The sequence below is a fragment of the Lipomyces oligophaga genome, assembly GCF_038497815.1.
Source record: "Lipomyces oligophaga strain CBS 7107 unplaced genomic scaffold V1516scaffold_6, whole genome shotgun sequence".
NCBI lineage: Eukaryota > Fungi > Ascomycota > Lipomycetes > Lipomycetales > Lipomycetaceae > Lipomyces > [Lipomyces] oligophaga.
Genome location: NW_027117790.1, coordinates 296841 through 309409, shown reverse-complemented (window position 1 = coordinate 309409; position 12569 = coordinate 296841). Strand labels below are relative to the sequence as shown.

Sequence of the window (12569 nt, the reverse complement as noted above, 5' to 3'; positions counted from 1 at the left end):
TGTCACCAAAAGCAGCAGCATATCACCCAACTCCTCCACTTCTACTCTCCTCGAGACCATTAATTAAAAATTAGCCTCAAACATGGCGAAGAAAAAAGACAAAAATTCTGCAGCTAAGAAAGCACTGAAGGCCGAAAAGGCATTAAAAGCGCAAAACAAGTCGGCAGCAAAGGAAAAGAAAAAATCGAACAAGTTAACGGAGGACGACGAGGCAGACGATGCCAACATTGACGATATTCTGGCCGAATACGCCAAAGAGGTGAGCCAATTGTTTTATTCAAGGTTAATCTGGGGATGCTAACTATTGACAGCAAGCAAACTTCCACGCAGTAAAGATCAGTCCCTGCGAACGACCAAAGAAGAGACTGAATCCTACCTTGGTTCCTTCGCCGGTCCAACATGGTCGTAAGGAACTCTTTCTATTTGGTGGTGAGGCTATCAACAGCAGCGGAATGAGCGAATTCTATAATGATCTTTTCATTTACAACGTCGATAGTAGCCAATGGAGACAGATCACTTGCCCGAACTCGCCTCTTCCACGGTCTGGTCATGCCATGGCCGTTCATCCCTCATCAGGTCTCATATTATTGTTTGGCGGAGAGTTCTCTTCGCCAAAGCAGAACACCTTCTATCACTACGGGGATACTTGGCTATTTGACGCTTCAAGCCGGGAATGGACTCGAATCGAAAGCAAAAGGAGCCCTTCTGCCAGGTCGGGACACAGATTAACTCCATGGCGGAACTACATGCTTCTTCACGGCGGTTTTCGAGATCTTGCAGCTTCAACGACCTATCTCGGTGACCTTTGGGCATTTGATTTCAACACTCTAAAATGGGCCCAAATAGAATTTGCTCCAAACGCTTTGCGACCAGAGCCTCGATCCGGCCATTCATTCGTGTCCTCTGAAGATGGGGCCGTTGTCTGGGGTGGTTACTCGAAGGTAAAAAACTCGAGAAAAAACATTGTTGGTAAAATGCATTCCGACTGTTGGGTCTTAAAGCTTACACCGGATCTGAAATCATTCCGGTGGGAACGTCGACGAAAGAGTGCTTGGTCTCCATCGCCTCGTGTTGGCTGTAGCATGGTTCCTCACAAGGGCCGAGGAATATTGTTCGGAGGAGTCTACGACACCGAAGAGACCGAAGAAACACTGGACTCAATATTTTACAATGATATTTATGCGTACCAGATTAATACAAACAAGTGGTTTCCGCTGAAGCTGCGGCAACCACGCAAGAGACCAGCCGTACAAGAGCGACCAAACAAAACAAAATCAAACGATCTAGAAGCGAATCTTTCGCGATTGCTCAACAGCGACGAAAGCTTTAATGCTCTCAAAATCGAAGAGGCCAGCGATGATGAAGAGCACATTGGCGGTGAAGAATCGTCAGATGACGAAGTTGCGAGAATTGAGCACCCGATGATGATGAAATTGCCTCATCCGAGGTTCAACAGTGCTGTAGCGGTTATGCAAGACTCTTTGTACATATATGGCGGGATATGGGAAATGGGTGAGCGCGAATTCACAATGGACAGCATGTATTCCGTCGATCTTGGGAAGCTGGATGGAGTTGGAGTTATCTGGGAGTCATTCCGGGAAGAAGTGGAGCGCGCGGAGGCAGACGGAGCAGACAGCGAAGAAGATGAAGGTGAGGATGACGATGAGGATGACGATGAAGAAGAAGAGGGAGAAAGCTTAGAGAGTAAGGAAGAAGCTCCGGAAGATAGCCCAGACGAAGAGGGTCCAGAAACCGCTGAAGAAATGGCTGATAATGATCCACGACCATATCTTCCACATCCGCGACCGTTTGAAACGCTTCGGGTATTCTACAATCGCACTAGCAGCGCATTTATGGAATGGGCTATCTCGAACAATAAGGACGCTAGTAAGCGAGCGAAGGATCTTAAACGTGATGCGTTTGAGCTCTGCGAAGAGCGGTGGTGGGAACGATTTGAAGAGGTACGAGCGATGGAGGACCAATATGAAGAGCTGGGTGGAATTGGCGATATCGTGGAGCGAGATGTGCAGCAGAAGATTGGAAAGAGACGATAAATAGACGAGGTATTATCTCATTTGGTAATGTTAGATAAGTTATAACAGTATTAGTATCGAAACAGTATTGTCTTAATATTAAAATAAATTGTTAAATATGTACAAAGATATGTCGAAAAATTATTTAGGTTCGTGGGGATCGTCCAGACTAGTGGTGTCTATAAAATGACCTGAATATTCGGATTCTTTACCTTGAGCAGATTGCATGAGTTCATAAAGCTGGTCTGAAGTTAAAGAAGAGCCAGAAGAGTGGTGATTTAGAGCTCTAAAGGAGCTGATATGGTTCAACTTACCTGGATGATCTGCTGTTCAGAGAGCTTTTCGAGCTTCTGTATGTCGAGCTTGGCGTCGCGCCAGGAGTCTCCTTCGATAGCTTCAACATATTGTTGCCAACTAGTCAGAAAGCCGATGATTTGAAGTGGATCCTCAATATTGCGGTGGAGCCTATATTCGGCCTTGACATACTGGTCTCCGAGGAAACGATGCTCGGAAGGGAGCTTGCGGTGGGCTCGGAGTATGCGCCTGTAGAGTGGAACTGGTGGCAGAACGTTGACGGGAGGCAGATTGCGACGAGGTCGTCGAGTGATTGCCAACAAAACACTCGAAGCTTTCATTTTAGCGATTTACGTTGGATACCGCGAAAGATAAAGGTTGGGATGGTCACAGGTGAGTTGGTCTAGCAAGTTGGAGGGAATGATTTGAGCATGCTTAGAGTAGTTTGAGAGTGAAATTAAAAATAAGCAGAATGTAATGGTAATTTACGGTCTAACAGCAGAAAATGAAATAAACCGTTTTTAAGTATATGATATGATACAGTTTTATATGCTATGCTATGGGTTATTACAATTTAGCTGTGATTTGACATGATTTAGATTACGACATCCAGTTCAGTTCAGGACCTTCAGTACTCGTCAATTCGGTGGGAAGCAGGCCATACATAATGGTTTTTTTCATGATAGACTAGCATAGAAATCAGCGTTAACTTCACTCTGTTACAAAACATAGAATTGCTCTAATCCGCATTTGATTTGTGTGCCTTTCGATAGCCGAAATCCCGGGACTACTGAACACAATGAATTCGACGTGAAAAGTCATTAGTTTTGAAATTGCATTGAACACGATGAAATTATAGCCTATAAAACTTGAGCGATACAAGCCAAATATTATATACTGTCGACTATGTTATTTCACTAGCAAAATAGAGCATACACAAATTTAGATAATTTCTTCTACAAGCACGTTACCAATATATTACTAAAACATTTGCTGTCACTTACATAAGATATTAAAAATACAAGTTCTAATACAACAAAAGCACCAGGCCCATGCTTACTATCACGTGTGTCGAATCACAGGCAACCCATTAGATGGCGGCAGCAGCAGCACCAGGCATGTGCTCCCTATTTGTCTGAATGGTATAAACAGACATAGATTCAAATACTTGTACAATAACTGAGCTTTTAGACCGACAATTAACCAGGTTATCGAAAGTTCACACTACGTTTAAACACACGATGCCCGCGCTTTTCCAATTGAGTTGCGGTGAGTGAAATCCGGACGAACAACTTTCTTGGTTCGCAACTAATCTCATCCCAGGTGCTCAGCAGTATGGCTGGGGTAAACTCGGCGATTCCAGCTCTGTCGCTCGTTTTGCCGCTGCGACAGACCCAAAGTTTGTCATCGGAGACAAGACTCCGTATGCAGAGGTATTGTTGCGTTTTGGCTTTCAGAATCAGCTTGTTAACTGTCTAGTTATGGATGGGCACTCATCCATCAGTACCTTCAAAGAGCGTCGTTTCGGGCGATTTGCTCGCTGATATCCTTTCAAAAGACCACTCGCTAATTGGTGAGGCAGTTGCTACCAAGTTCGACGGTTTTAGCTCTCTGCCTTTCCTTTTCAAGGTCCTCTCCATCAGAAATGTCCTTTCCATTCAGGCACATCCGGACAAAGCCCTAGCTGCCCAACTGCATAGCGCGGATCCCAAAAACTACCCTGACGACAACCACAAGCCCGAAATGGCAATTGCCTTAGACGACTTCGAAGGTTTTTGTGGATTTCGACCCGCCAGGGAAATCAAGACCTTTCTCTCCACCGTTCCCCAGTTCAAGGCTATTCTCTCACCTGCCTTAGCCGACCGCTTCAGCTCGAGTGTCATAGATACTCCCACTACCGATGCCGAAGAACAGAATAACAAGGCGCTACTGCAAGCTCTTTTTGAGGGAGTCATGACAGCTTCCTCAACTGTCGTTGAGACCGAAGCCCAGTCTCTAGTCGACAGTGTTGTTGCCAAATCGGGCATTTTTTCTGACCCTAGCATCTACTCTATTCTGGGTGATCTTATCCTGAGACTCAATCAGCAGTTTCCTTTAGACATAGGCTTGTTTTGCGGTGTTTTTCTACTGAACTACGTCACACTTACCGCCGGCGAGGCCATCTTCTTGAAGGCCAAAGACCCTCATGCGTACATCTCTGGTGACATCATCGAGTGCATGGCCGCTAGCGATAATGTAGTACGAGCCGGATTTACTCCGAAATTTAAAGACGTAAAGAATCTTGTGGCCATGCTTACTTACGACAACGCTCCGGTCGACGATCAAAAGATGAAGCCAGCTCAATTCGGCAGAGCTGCGGGTGATGGCGACGTTACGGTCTACAACCCTCCTATTCCCGAATTTGCCGTTTTACGTACGGCAGTCAAGCAAGACAAGAAGGAGACAATCAATGCCCTAGAGGGACCTAGTGTCGTCGTAGTGACGGAAGGTACTGGATTCGTTGGAATCAAAGGCTCGGAAGAGCTATTAGCACTGAAACCCGGATTTGTCTTTTTCGTGGGTGCGGGAACAGACGTCGAATTTTCATCTTCTCAGGGAACCGTAGTTGCATACACAGCATTTTGCGAGGTTTGAAAGATAATATGTGTTTTATTAATTTGATATCTATAGAGATTTTTTTTTCCATTTTAAAATTCTTCTTCGTAGATCTCCAGGCGTTTGCTGGTAAATATTTCGCTTTTTGTCTCGAGCCATCGCTTCGTAGTCATCTCCATGAAGCTTATATAGCTTTTCTAACCATTCTTGTTCTCTAGTTGACTGTTTGCGTTCGAGGATTCTCTCTCCTCGTTGAGCTAAGGCTTCGAGTTCTCTGACGACATCAGTGACTTTTTCATTTTGCACGTTGATGGCTTGCGTGTCGGCTATAACAGATACATTGGCATATTCAATGCCTTCGATCTTCCCCGTCTCTGGATTCCGCTTGATGCGAGCTTCTGCAACGACAGGCTTAGATGGGACAGAGAGAGCTAGATCATCGTTGACGGAAGTTTCCTCAAGAAGATTTTTTTCGACACCTCCCGCAGGCCGTCCAATTCGCGCAGTGAGCCCCATTTTCTTGTAGCTGAATAAGATTGTCAGTAGCAATATTGTGAATTTTAATATCAAATACTCACTTTTGCTGGAGAGTAAGTTTCTCATCCCATTGAGCAGCGATGATAGGATTCGACAAGATCTTTACTTTGCTCTTGTCCTTTGACTTTCGAGTAACTTTCGGAATTGACGACTTGTTCTTACGTCGTTGTCTAACCGAGACCATGATGAGCAGTATTGTTAAGAAATCGTATGGTTCAGTACAGACTTTTCTAATTGTCCTAGTTTTATGTAATTATGGAATAATGCTGTTAATGAATGATATAGCAAATTCTCCCAACAGCTGTTGGGACTTATCACGTGAGTTGGGTATAGGGTAAGAGCGGGGGATGAGGATGTCCCGAACGGGCAGGAGGAGGCTTTGCGATAGAGGCACGCGGTTATGTTGATATGGCATAGAAGAGTGTTGACGTGGCACAAGGCCTGGATATATAGGAAGGCAGTCGGAGAACCGAGATGAACAAGCAGTCTTTTTTTTTTATTACATTTGGTAATTCGGCTCAATTCGGCTCAATTGATTCAAAGTAAACAAACAATAATGTCAACAGAGGGAAAGACTATTACTTGCAAGGCTGCGATTGCTTGGGGTCCTGGTACGTGACAGTGAGGTGATAGTACGGTGCGGGTGGTGCTGAAGCTTGCGATTAAAGACAATAGCAACTAGATAAAATACTAACCCGAATCCGCAGGTGAGGAGCTCTCCATCGAGGACGTTGAGGTCCTTCCTCCGCGTGCTCATGAAGTTCGTATCAAGCTCTACTATACTGGTGTCTGCCATACAGACGCATATACCCTCTCCGGCAAGGATCCCGAAGGCGCTTTTCCAGTCATTCTTGGACATGAGGGTGCTGGTATCATTGAATCTGTGGGCGAAGGTGTTACCAACGTCAAGGTTGGTGACCACGTCATTGCCCTCTATACTCCCGAGTGTGGTGAGTGCAAGTTTTGTAAGTCCGGCAAGACCAATCTCTGTGGAAAGATTCGTGCTACACAGGGACAAGGTCTTATGCCTGATGGCACCACTCGATTCAAGGCTCGTGGAAAGGACATTCTTCATTTCATGGGCACCTCTACCTTCTCCCAGTATACCGTTGTTGCTGACATCTCCGTCGTCGCTGTCAACCCTGAGGCTCCTATGGACCGGACTTGCCTCTTGGGCTGTGGTATCACCACTGGCTATGGTGCCGCTACGATAACCGCGAAGATCCAGCCCGGCGATAACGTCGCTATATTTGGTGCTGGATGTGTCGGACTTTCGGTGATCCAGGGCGCTTTTCAGAAGAAGGCTGGCAAGATCATTGTTGTCGACGTCAATGAGTCCAAGGAGACTTGGGCAAAGAAATTTGGCGCTACAGACTTTGTTAACCCTACAAAGGTTAAGTCTGTGACCGATGAGCTGATCTCAATGACTGATGGTGGATGCGACTGGACTTTTGACTGCACTGGCAACGTCCAGGTCATGCGAACTGCTCTTGAGTCTTGCCACAAGGGCTGGGGTGAATGCATTATCATTGGTGTTGCTGCTGCAGGTCAGGAAATTGCTACTCGACCATTCCAGCTCGTCACTGGTCGTGTCTGGCGAGGATGTGCGTTTGGTGGCGTCAAGGGTAGAACTCAACTTCCTGGTCTTGTCGAGGACTACATGGAGAACAAAATTAAGGTCGACGAGTTTATTACTGATCGTTTCCCTCTCTCTGACATTAATGCGGCCTTCACTGCTATGAAGTCCGGCTCTTGCATTCGTGCTGTTGTGGATACTCAATATAATGCTTAGGTAGTGACAACCTAGCGTATTGCATGAGGAGTGGAGTTTAATGTAAGAGTTGTATGTAACCTTTATGAAATAGTAGAGTAAATAGAATTTGATGAGCCGAAAAATCAGATGTACGATAAGTATTATGTAACTGATTACCAATCCAGGATGGTGTGGGAGGGTGTTGTAGAGAGCTTCTCGGATATCTGTGAACGCAACAATATCGAGCTCCATGGGCATGGTATTTTGAGATTTTCAAAGTTTCCAGCGATCGTGCGCGACAGTAAAGTCGATTTTTTGCTTAGCGTCGAAAGCTTGCGCTGACAGAAATGGTTCCGAATCCAACTTTAGGTGAGCATCATTTGCTTGAGAATATCGAATATAGTTCTTTATTGACGAGAACTAGGCTGGGAACGGCTCCAAGATGTGTTTTACAGCAAGCGTCAGCAGTACTCTATGATGTGGGAAGACGACATTAACCTGTCGGACTACATGGTCGCAGGTGCACCTTACGGAGGAGCTATAGGTAAGTATCAACCAGCCTTGTCTTGAAGTTTTCGGAGAAAGCCAAGTCTAATCATTGCGAGCCAGTTCTTGTTCGCGATATGACAAAACCACTTACGTATAGAGGGCCGGAGGGCAGAAAGAAGCAAGTTCTGGTTTACAGCAACGCTGGAGATTTGATATATAACATTCCTGTAAGTTTTCCAAATCTGGTGTATACGGCTTACAGCTGATCTTATGCGAATAGTGGGATAAAGGAACGATCAGAGGCGTTGGCTGGAGCGATAAAGAGCATCTTGTTATTGTTTCTGAGGAAGGCAATGTTCGTGTCTATCATGACTTTCAAGGAAATTTCTCGCAGTTTTCATTGGGCAAGGATGTCGAGACTAAAGGCATCTCGGATTGCCACTTCTGGGATGAAGGTTTTGTCGCCCGTCTGAATAACAGCAAATTAGTATTTGTATCTAGATATGACGAGCCTCGACCTCGAATATTGGCCGAAATTTCCTCAAATCCTGATCTTCATGGTTGGACCGTTGCTTCTCCAAGATTAACACAAAGTCGCCATGTCGAAGTGATTATCGGTGTAAGTAATACTGTCTGCGTTGTTGACTCGATAGAGTCTCAAGACAAGCAGTTGCAAGAAGGACCTTTTACACACATTGCCATCTCTCCAAATGGATCTCTATTGGCTCTTTTAGGATCGGATGGTCGACTATTTGTGATCTCCTCTGATTTCCAGAAAAAATATTCAGAATACGACACAAAATTCACAGAGGCTCCTAACCAGATGGTTTGGTGTGCCAATGACTGTGTCGCAATCGCCTCGTCTTCTGAATTGCGATTGGTAGGTCCAGCTGGCGGTTCAGTTAGTTTCTTCTATGAAGTTCCGTTCAAGCTCATTCCTGAAGTGGACGGTATCCGTATAATCAGTAACGATCGTTGCGAGTTTTTGTCAAAAGTGCCAGAAGTTGTTGTTGATTTGTTTCGCATAGGCTCGACTGCTCCTTCTGCGATCTTGCTTGATGCTGTAGAACAATTGGAGATCAATTCTCCCAAAGCAGACGATAACATCCAGCTTATTCGCGATAAGCTCAACGATGCTGTTGATGCCTGTATCAAAGGTGCTAGCTATGAGTCCGAACCATACTGGCAAAAGCGATTGCTTCAAGCTGCACGCCTGGGCAAGTCTGTTCTGGAACTCTACTCTTCGGATGAGTTTGTTGAGATGGGCTCTATTCTTCGAGTTTTGAACGCCGTCCGCTTCTATAAAATTGGGATGCTTACTACATATGAACAATTTATTCGACTGACTCCCGAACGATTAGTCGATAGACTGCTAAAACGAAAGCAATATCTGCTTGCACTCAAGATCTCCACATATCTACAACTTCCTACTGACAAAATATATGTTCAGTGGGCTTGCAGCAAAGTTCAAGGATCTACGGACGAGGATTCTGTCATTTGTGCTACAATTGTTAGTCGTTTAAAACCTATTCCTGGAATTGCTTTTGATGAAATTGCTAAATCCGCTTACGACGAGGGACGTACCAGGTTGGCTACAGAACTTTTAAACTACGAACCAAGACCAGGAAAGCAAGTTCCTCTACTGCTTGATATGCAGGAGGATGAGCTTGCATTAGTGAAAGCAGTGGAGAGTGGAAGTCCGGATTTGCTATACTACGTTCTTTTGATTTTAAAGAGTAAGAACTCACTTGCCCAGTTTTTCCGGCTGGTGAATGATAAGCCAGTTGCCGCAGCCGTTGTTGAACAACTTGCGCAGAATGAAAGTACCGAATTATTGAAGGATTTTTATTATCAAGACGATCGAAGAGCTGATAGTGCCTTGGTGATTTATAAGGACGCTGTTTCCATTGAAGATATACAAGAACGTATAGACAAGCTGAAATTGGGCTCGAGGATTTTCCAGGATTCGAAAGATGCATATTCTGATGCAAGAGCTATGGAGGATCATGCAAAGTTATACGACATTCAGCTTGGATTTGAAAAAGATTACAAAGAGACCTTTGTTGGATTGACTGTTGCTGAAACTATAAAGAAGCTGCTTAGTCTGGGACATAGCTCAAAAGCTTCTAAGGTAAAGGGGGAATTCAAAGTTCCGGATAAAATGTTTATTTTTCTGAAGGAAGGTGTATATCCGTCTGTTAAACGGAGCTGAGCTAATTTAGTAATAAATATCTATCATTCAATATCGATGAATACTTCTATTTCCACAGTGGGGACAGCGATATTAGATATTGGGAGGAAGAGTGAATAGTCACATGATGGAATTTACGAAAGTGGAAGCTAGTAAATAGAGACTGTGCGGCATTGTTTATTTGTTGATCTTCGAGAACTAGACATAAATATTAGTTTACCATTTAGATGGGAAATTTTTCCACGACAGAAATATATATTTGCAATTACCACTTTGAATACATTTTGGAATGGAGCAACCTGCAAGTGCAAGTCGACCAAGATACTACATAAAGGCTCCTCAGCAGCCAGGGCAAACTCCAACAAGGCCGAGTCATCGAGCTTCCACTTCGTCGTTGAGTTCGGGTTATAATGAGCAGGCAGGAACTTCTCAGATCTCTACTGGAAGAGTAACACCGGTTGTTCCTGCAAATTTGCGCCATTCCGTCACTACACATTTGGCACCCACAAATCTGACGTCCCGACCCCGTTCGCCTATCCGTCGACCAATTTCGTCGAGGAGCCTGCGAGAAGATTCGAAATCCGCCACATCTCGAGAAATCAATAATGGGTCAACTAGTTCAGTAACAGTAATGGGTTTATCTAATGACTCAGGACTGAGTAGCGGGAGATTGTCTTCACTATCTTTGCGAACAAGGGTTCGAACTCTCTCTAACGCTAGCCAGCTCTCAGTAGAATCAATTGCCAACAAAAAAGGGAATGTTCAAGTTCTCGTTCGAGTGCGTCCATTCTTGCAGCGTGAAATTGATGCAGGAAGTAATTGTTTGGTCCAAATGAATTCGAAAGCTCATACAACGACAATTGTTCCCCATATCGACGAATCGTCTGGTGTCTATGAGGGTGTGCGCTCTAACAAGGCTCAAAAAGAGTTTGTGTTCGATGAAAGTCTCTGGTCGGTCAATAATAACACCGTGAATGAATTTGTTGACCAGAAAACACTTTACAAGAAGGTTGGACAAGAGTTTTTGGATCACAGTCTCGATGGTTATCATACTTGTATATTAGCCTACGGACAAACAGGATCTGGAAAATCGTATACAATGATTGGGACGCCAGAGGAACCGGGCATTATTCCACAAACATGCAATGATTTATTTCAGCGGATTGAAAAGATGACTACTGCTACCACCTCATTTACGGTAAAAGTCTCGTACTTTGAGATCTACAACGAGCATGTGTTTGACCTACTAGCACCTACTGTTGGATCTCTGGGTACTGGGTCGACGAGCTTAGCTTTAAAAGTACGCGAATCTCCGATCGACGGACCTTATGTGAAGGATTTGTCGATGTTTTCAGTGCGTTCGTTTGAAGAAGTGATTCGATACTTAGAGAATGGCAATAAGCAGCGTGCCACGGCAGCAACGAAAATGAACGCGTCTTCTAGTCGATCGCATGCTGTGTTTACAATTAATCTCAAACGAGTACAAAGTGATCTTGCATTAGATGAGACGATCGAAGAAACGACATCCAGAATTCGTTTTGTAGATCTAGCAGGATCCGAGCGAGCTAATTCCACAGGAGCGACGGGAAGTCGGCTTCGAGAAGGAGCAAATATTAACAAGAGTTTGACGACGCTAGGAAGAGTGATTAGTGTGCTTGCCGATTCTGCACTGGACAGTCGGCGAAAGGAAATAGTGCCTTATCGGGACTCCGTGTTGACATGGTTGCTGAAGGACAATCTTGGAGGTAATAGTAAGACCGCGATGATTGCTTGCATCAGCCCATGCGATTATGAGGAAACGCTGTCGACGCTACGATACGCTAGTCAAGCACAACACATTCGGACTCGAGCCATAATCAATCAAGATTTTATTTCTGCGACTGAACGAGACCAGAAATTGCAAGAGCTACAGGAGACGATCAAGACACTGCAGGAAAGTCTTGCGACGTCGGCATCTACGCACAAACAGGAGTCGGATTCGCATGAACAGGAGGTGGAAAGATTCCGTAATGTTATGCAATATTATGAAGACCAAGCCGCGACGGAGGAGTCTAAACGGCGGGCGATTGTGCAGGAGAACGAGACGTTGCGGCGACATAACCGACTGATTGCGGAGCATGTGAAAGATATGCGACGTAATAAGGCGGCGACGGATGCGACGAAGCATGTTCCAGAGGAGCTTACAGCAGGATGGCGAGAGTTGATTGAAGACGCGGTCAGATTTCGGGAACAGATGCGAGCTGACGTTGGAGTTTATTAACGATGAAGTTAAAAAAAACATATGGACGGATAAACTTTTTTGCTTTATACTTAAAAAGAAAGGAACAAGATCAATTAATCAAATGAAACAAGCAGGACAATAATGAATAATAAAGCAGAATACTATGTCAATGTTTGGTTTAATTTTTTAACTAATGAACGAAATACTTGTACGTAATCAACGAGGTCCAGCCAAAACTAGCAAACCAGTAAACCAAAATCAGACATCAGGCACAGACCATTGTTTCAGTAAACGACAGCCCCAAAAGAAAAGAAAAGAAAGCTTCTGCAGATCAGATTTCTTTTTCTGTGTTCGGCTCGGATTTTTAGCAGTAATTCTGGCCGATCCGGCCGATCTGTCCGCGTTTGACCGCGTTCGTTCTGATGGGTTCCGGGCGTCGGGTTCCGAGTTCCACGT

The 12569-nt window shown here is 44.7% G+C and overlaps 7 protein-coding genes across 7 annotated transcripts; 5 read left to right on the top strand and 2 right to left on the bottom strand.

Annotated features, from left to right (window-relative positions):
* Window positions 1-82: 82 nt before the first annotated feature.
* Window positions 83-2054, top strand: V1516DRAFT_665371 (uncharacterized protein; the record flags this gene model as incomplete). Its single annotated transcript, XM_066920667.1, has 2 exons — window positions 83-259; window positions 312-2054. The coding sequence occupies 2 exons, from the start codon at window positions 83-85 to the stop codon at window positions 2052-2054; spliced, it is 1920 nt and encodes a 639-aa protein (XP_066776093.1).
* A 171-nt stretch (window positions 2055-2225) lies between these two features.
* Window positions 2226-2668, bottom strand: V1516DRAFT_609658 (uncharacterized protein; the record flags this gene model as incomplete). Its single annotated transcript, XM_066919294.1, has 2 exons — window positions 2226-2273; window positions 2348-2668. Coding segments are annotated over 2 exons (369 nt in total), but the record flags the coding sequence as incomplete, so codon positions are not given.
* An 803-nt stretch (window positions 2669-3471) lies between these two features.
* Window positions 3472-5141, top strand: V1516DRAFT_678184 (mannose-6-phosphate isomerase). Its single transcript, XM_066922720.1, has 3 exons — window positions 3472-3596; window positions 3651-3760; window positions 3807-5141. Exons 1-3 carry the CDS (start codon window positions 3569-3571, stop codon window positions 4959-4961), a joined length of 1293 nt encoding a protein of 430 aa, XP_066776091.1. The 5' UTR covers window positions 3472-3568; the 3' UTR covers window positions 4962-5141.
* V1516DRAFT_712990 (ribosome biogenesis protein Nop16) lies at window positions 4958-5709 on the bottom strand. Its single transcript, XM_066924298.1, has 2 exons — window positions 5501-5709; window positions 4958-5448 (listed from the first exon to the last, which is right to left on the bottom strand). The coding sequence occupies exons 1-2, from the start codon at window positions 5641-5643 to the stop codon at window positions 4992-4994; spliced, it is 600 nt and encodes a 199-aa protein (XP_066776090.1). The 5' UTR covers window positions 5644-5709; the 3' UTR covers window positions 4958-4991.
* A 62-nt stretch (window positions 5710-5771) lies between these two features.
* On the top strand, window positions 5772-7349 carry V1516DRAFT_678182 (chaperonin 10-like protein). Its single transcript, XM_066922719.1, has 3 exons — window positions 5772-5793; window positions 5899-6070; window positions 6167-7349. Exons 2-3 carry the CDS (start codon window positions 6016-6018, stop codon window positions 7249-7251), a joined length of 1140 nt encoding a protein of 379 aa, XP_066776089.1. The 5' UTR covers window positions 5772-5793; window positions 5899-6015; the 3' UTR covers window positions 7252-7349.
* A 115-nt stretch (window positions 7350-7464) lies between these two features.
* On the top strand, window positions 7465-10114 carry V1516DRAFT_640194 (Vps16, N-terminal region-domain-containing protein). The gene is made up of 4 exons (XM_066920092.1): window positions 7465-7581; window positions 7637-7756; window positions 7822-7928; window positions 7982-10114. Exons 1-4 carry the CDS (start codon window positions 7560-7562, stop codon window positions 9911-9913), a joined length of 2181 nt encoding a protein of 726 aa, XP_066776088.1. The 5' UTR covers window positions 7465-7559; the 3' UTR covers window positions 9914-10114.
* On the top strand, window positions 10115-12325 carry V1516DRAFT_678179 (P-loop containing nucleoside triphosphate hydrolase protein). The gene has a single exon (XM_066922718.1). The coding sequence runs from the start codon at window positions 10182-10184 to the stop codon at window positions 12150-12152; it is 1971 nt and encodes a 656-aa protein (XP_066776087.1). The 5' UTR covers window positions 10115-10181; the 3' UTR covers window positions 12153-12325.
* The last annotated feature ends 244 nt before the right edge of the window (window positions 12326-12569 follow it).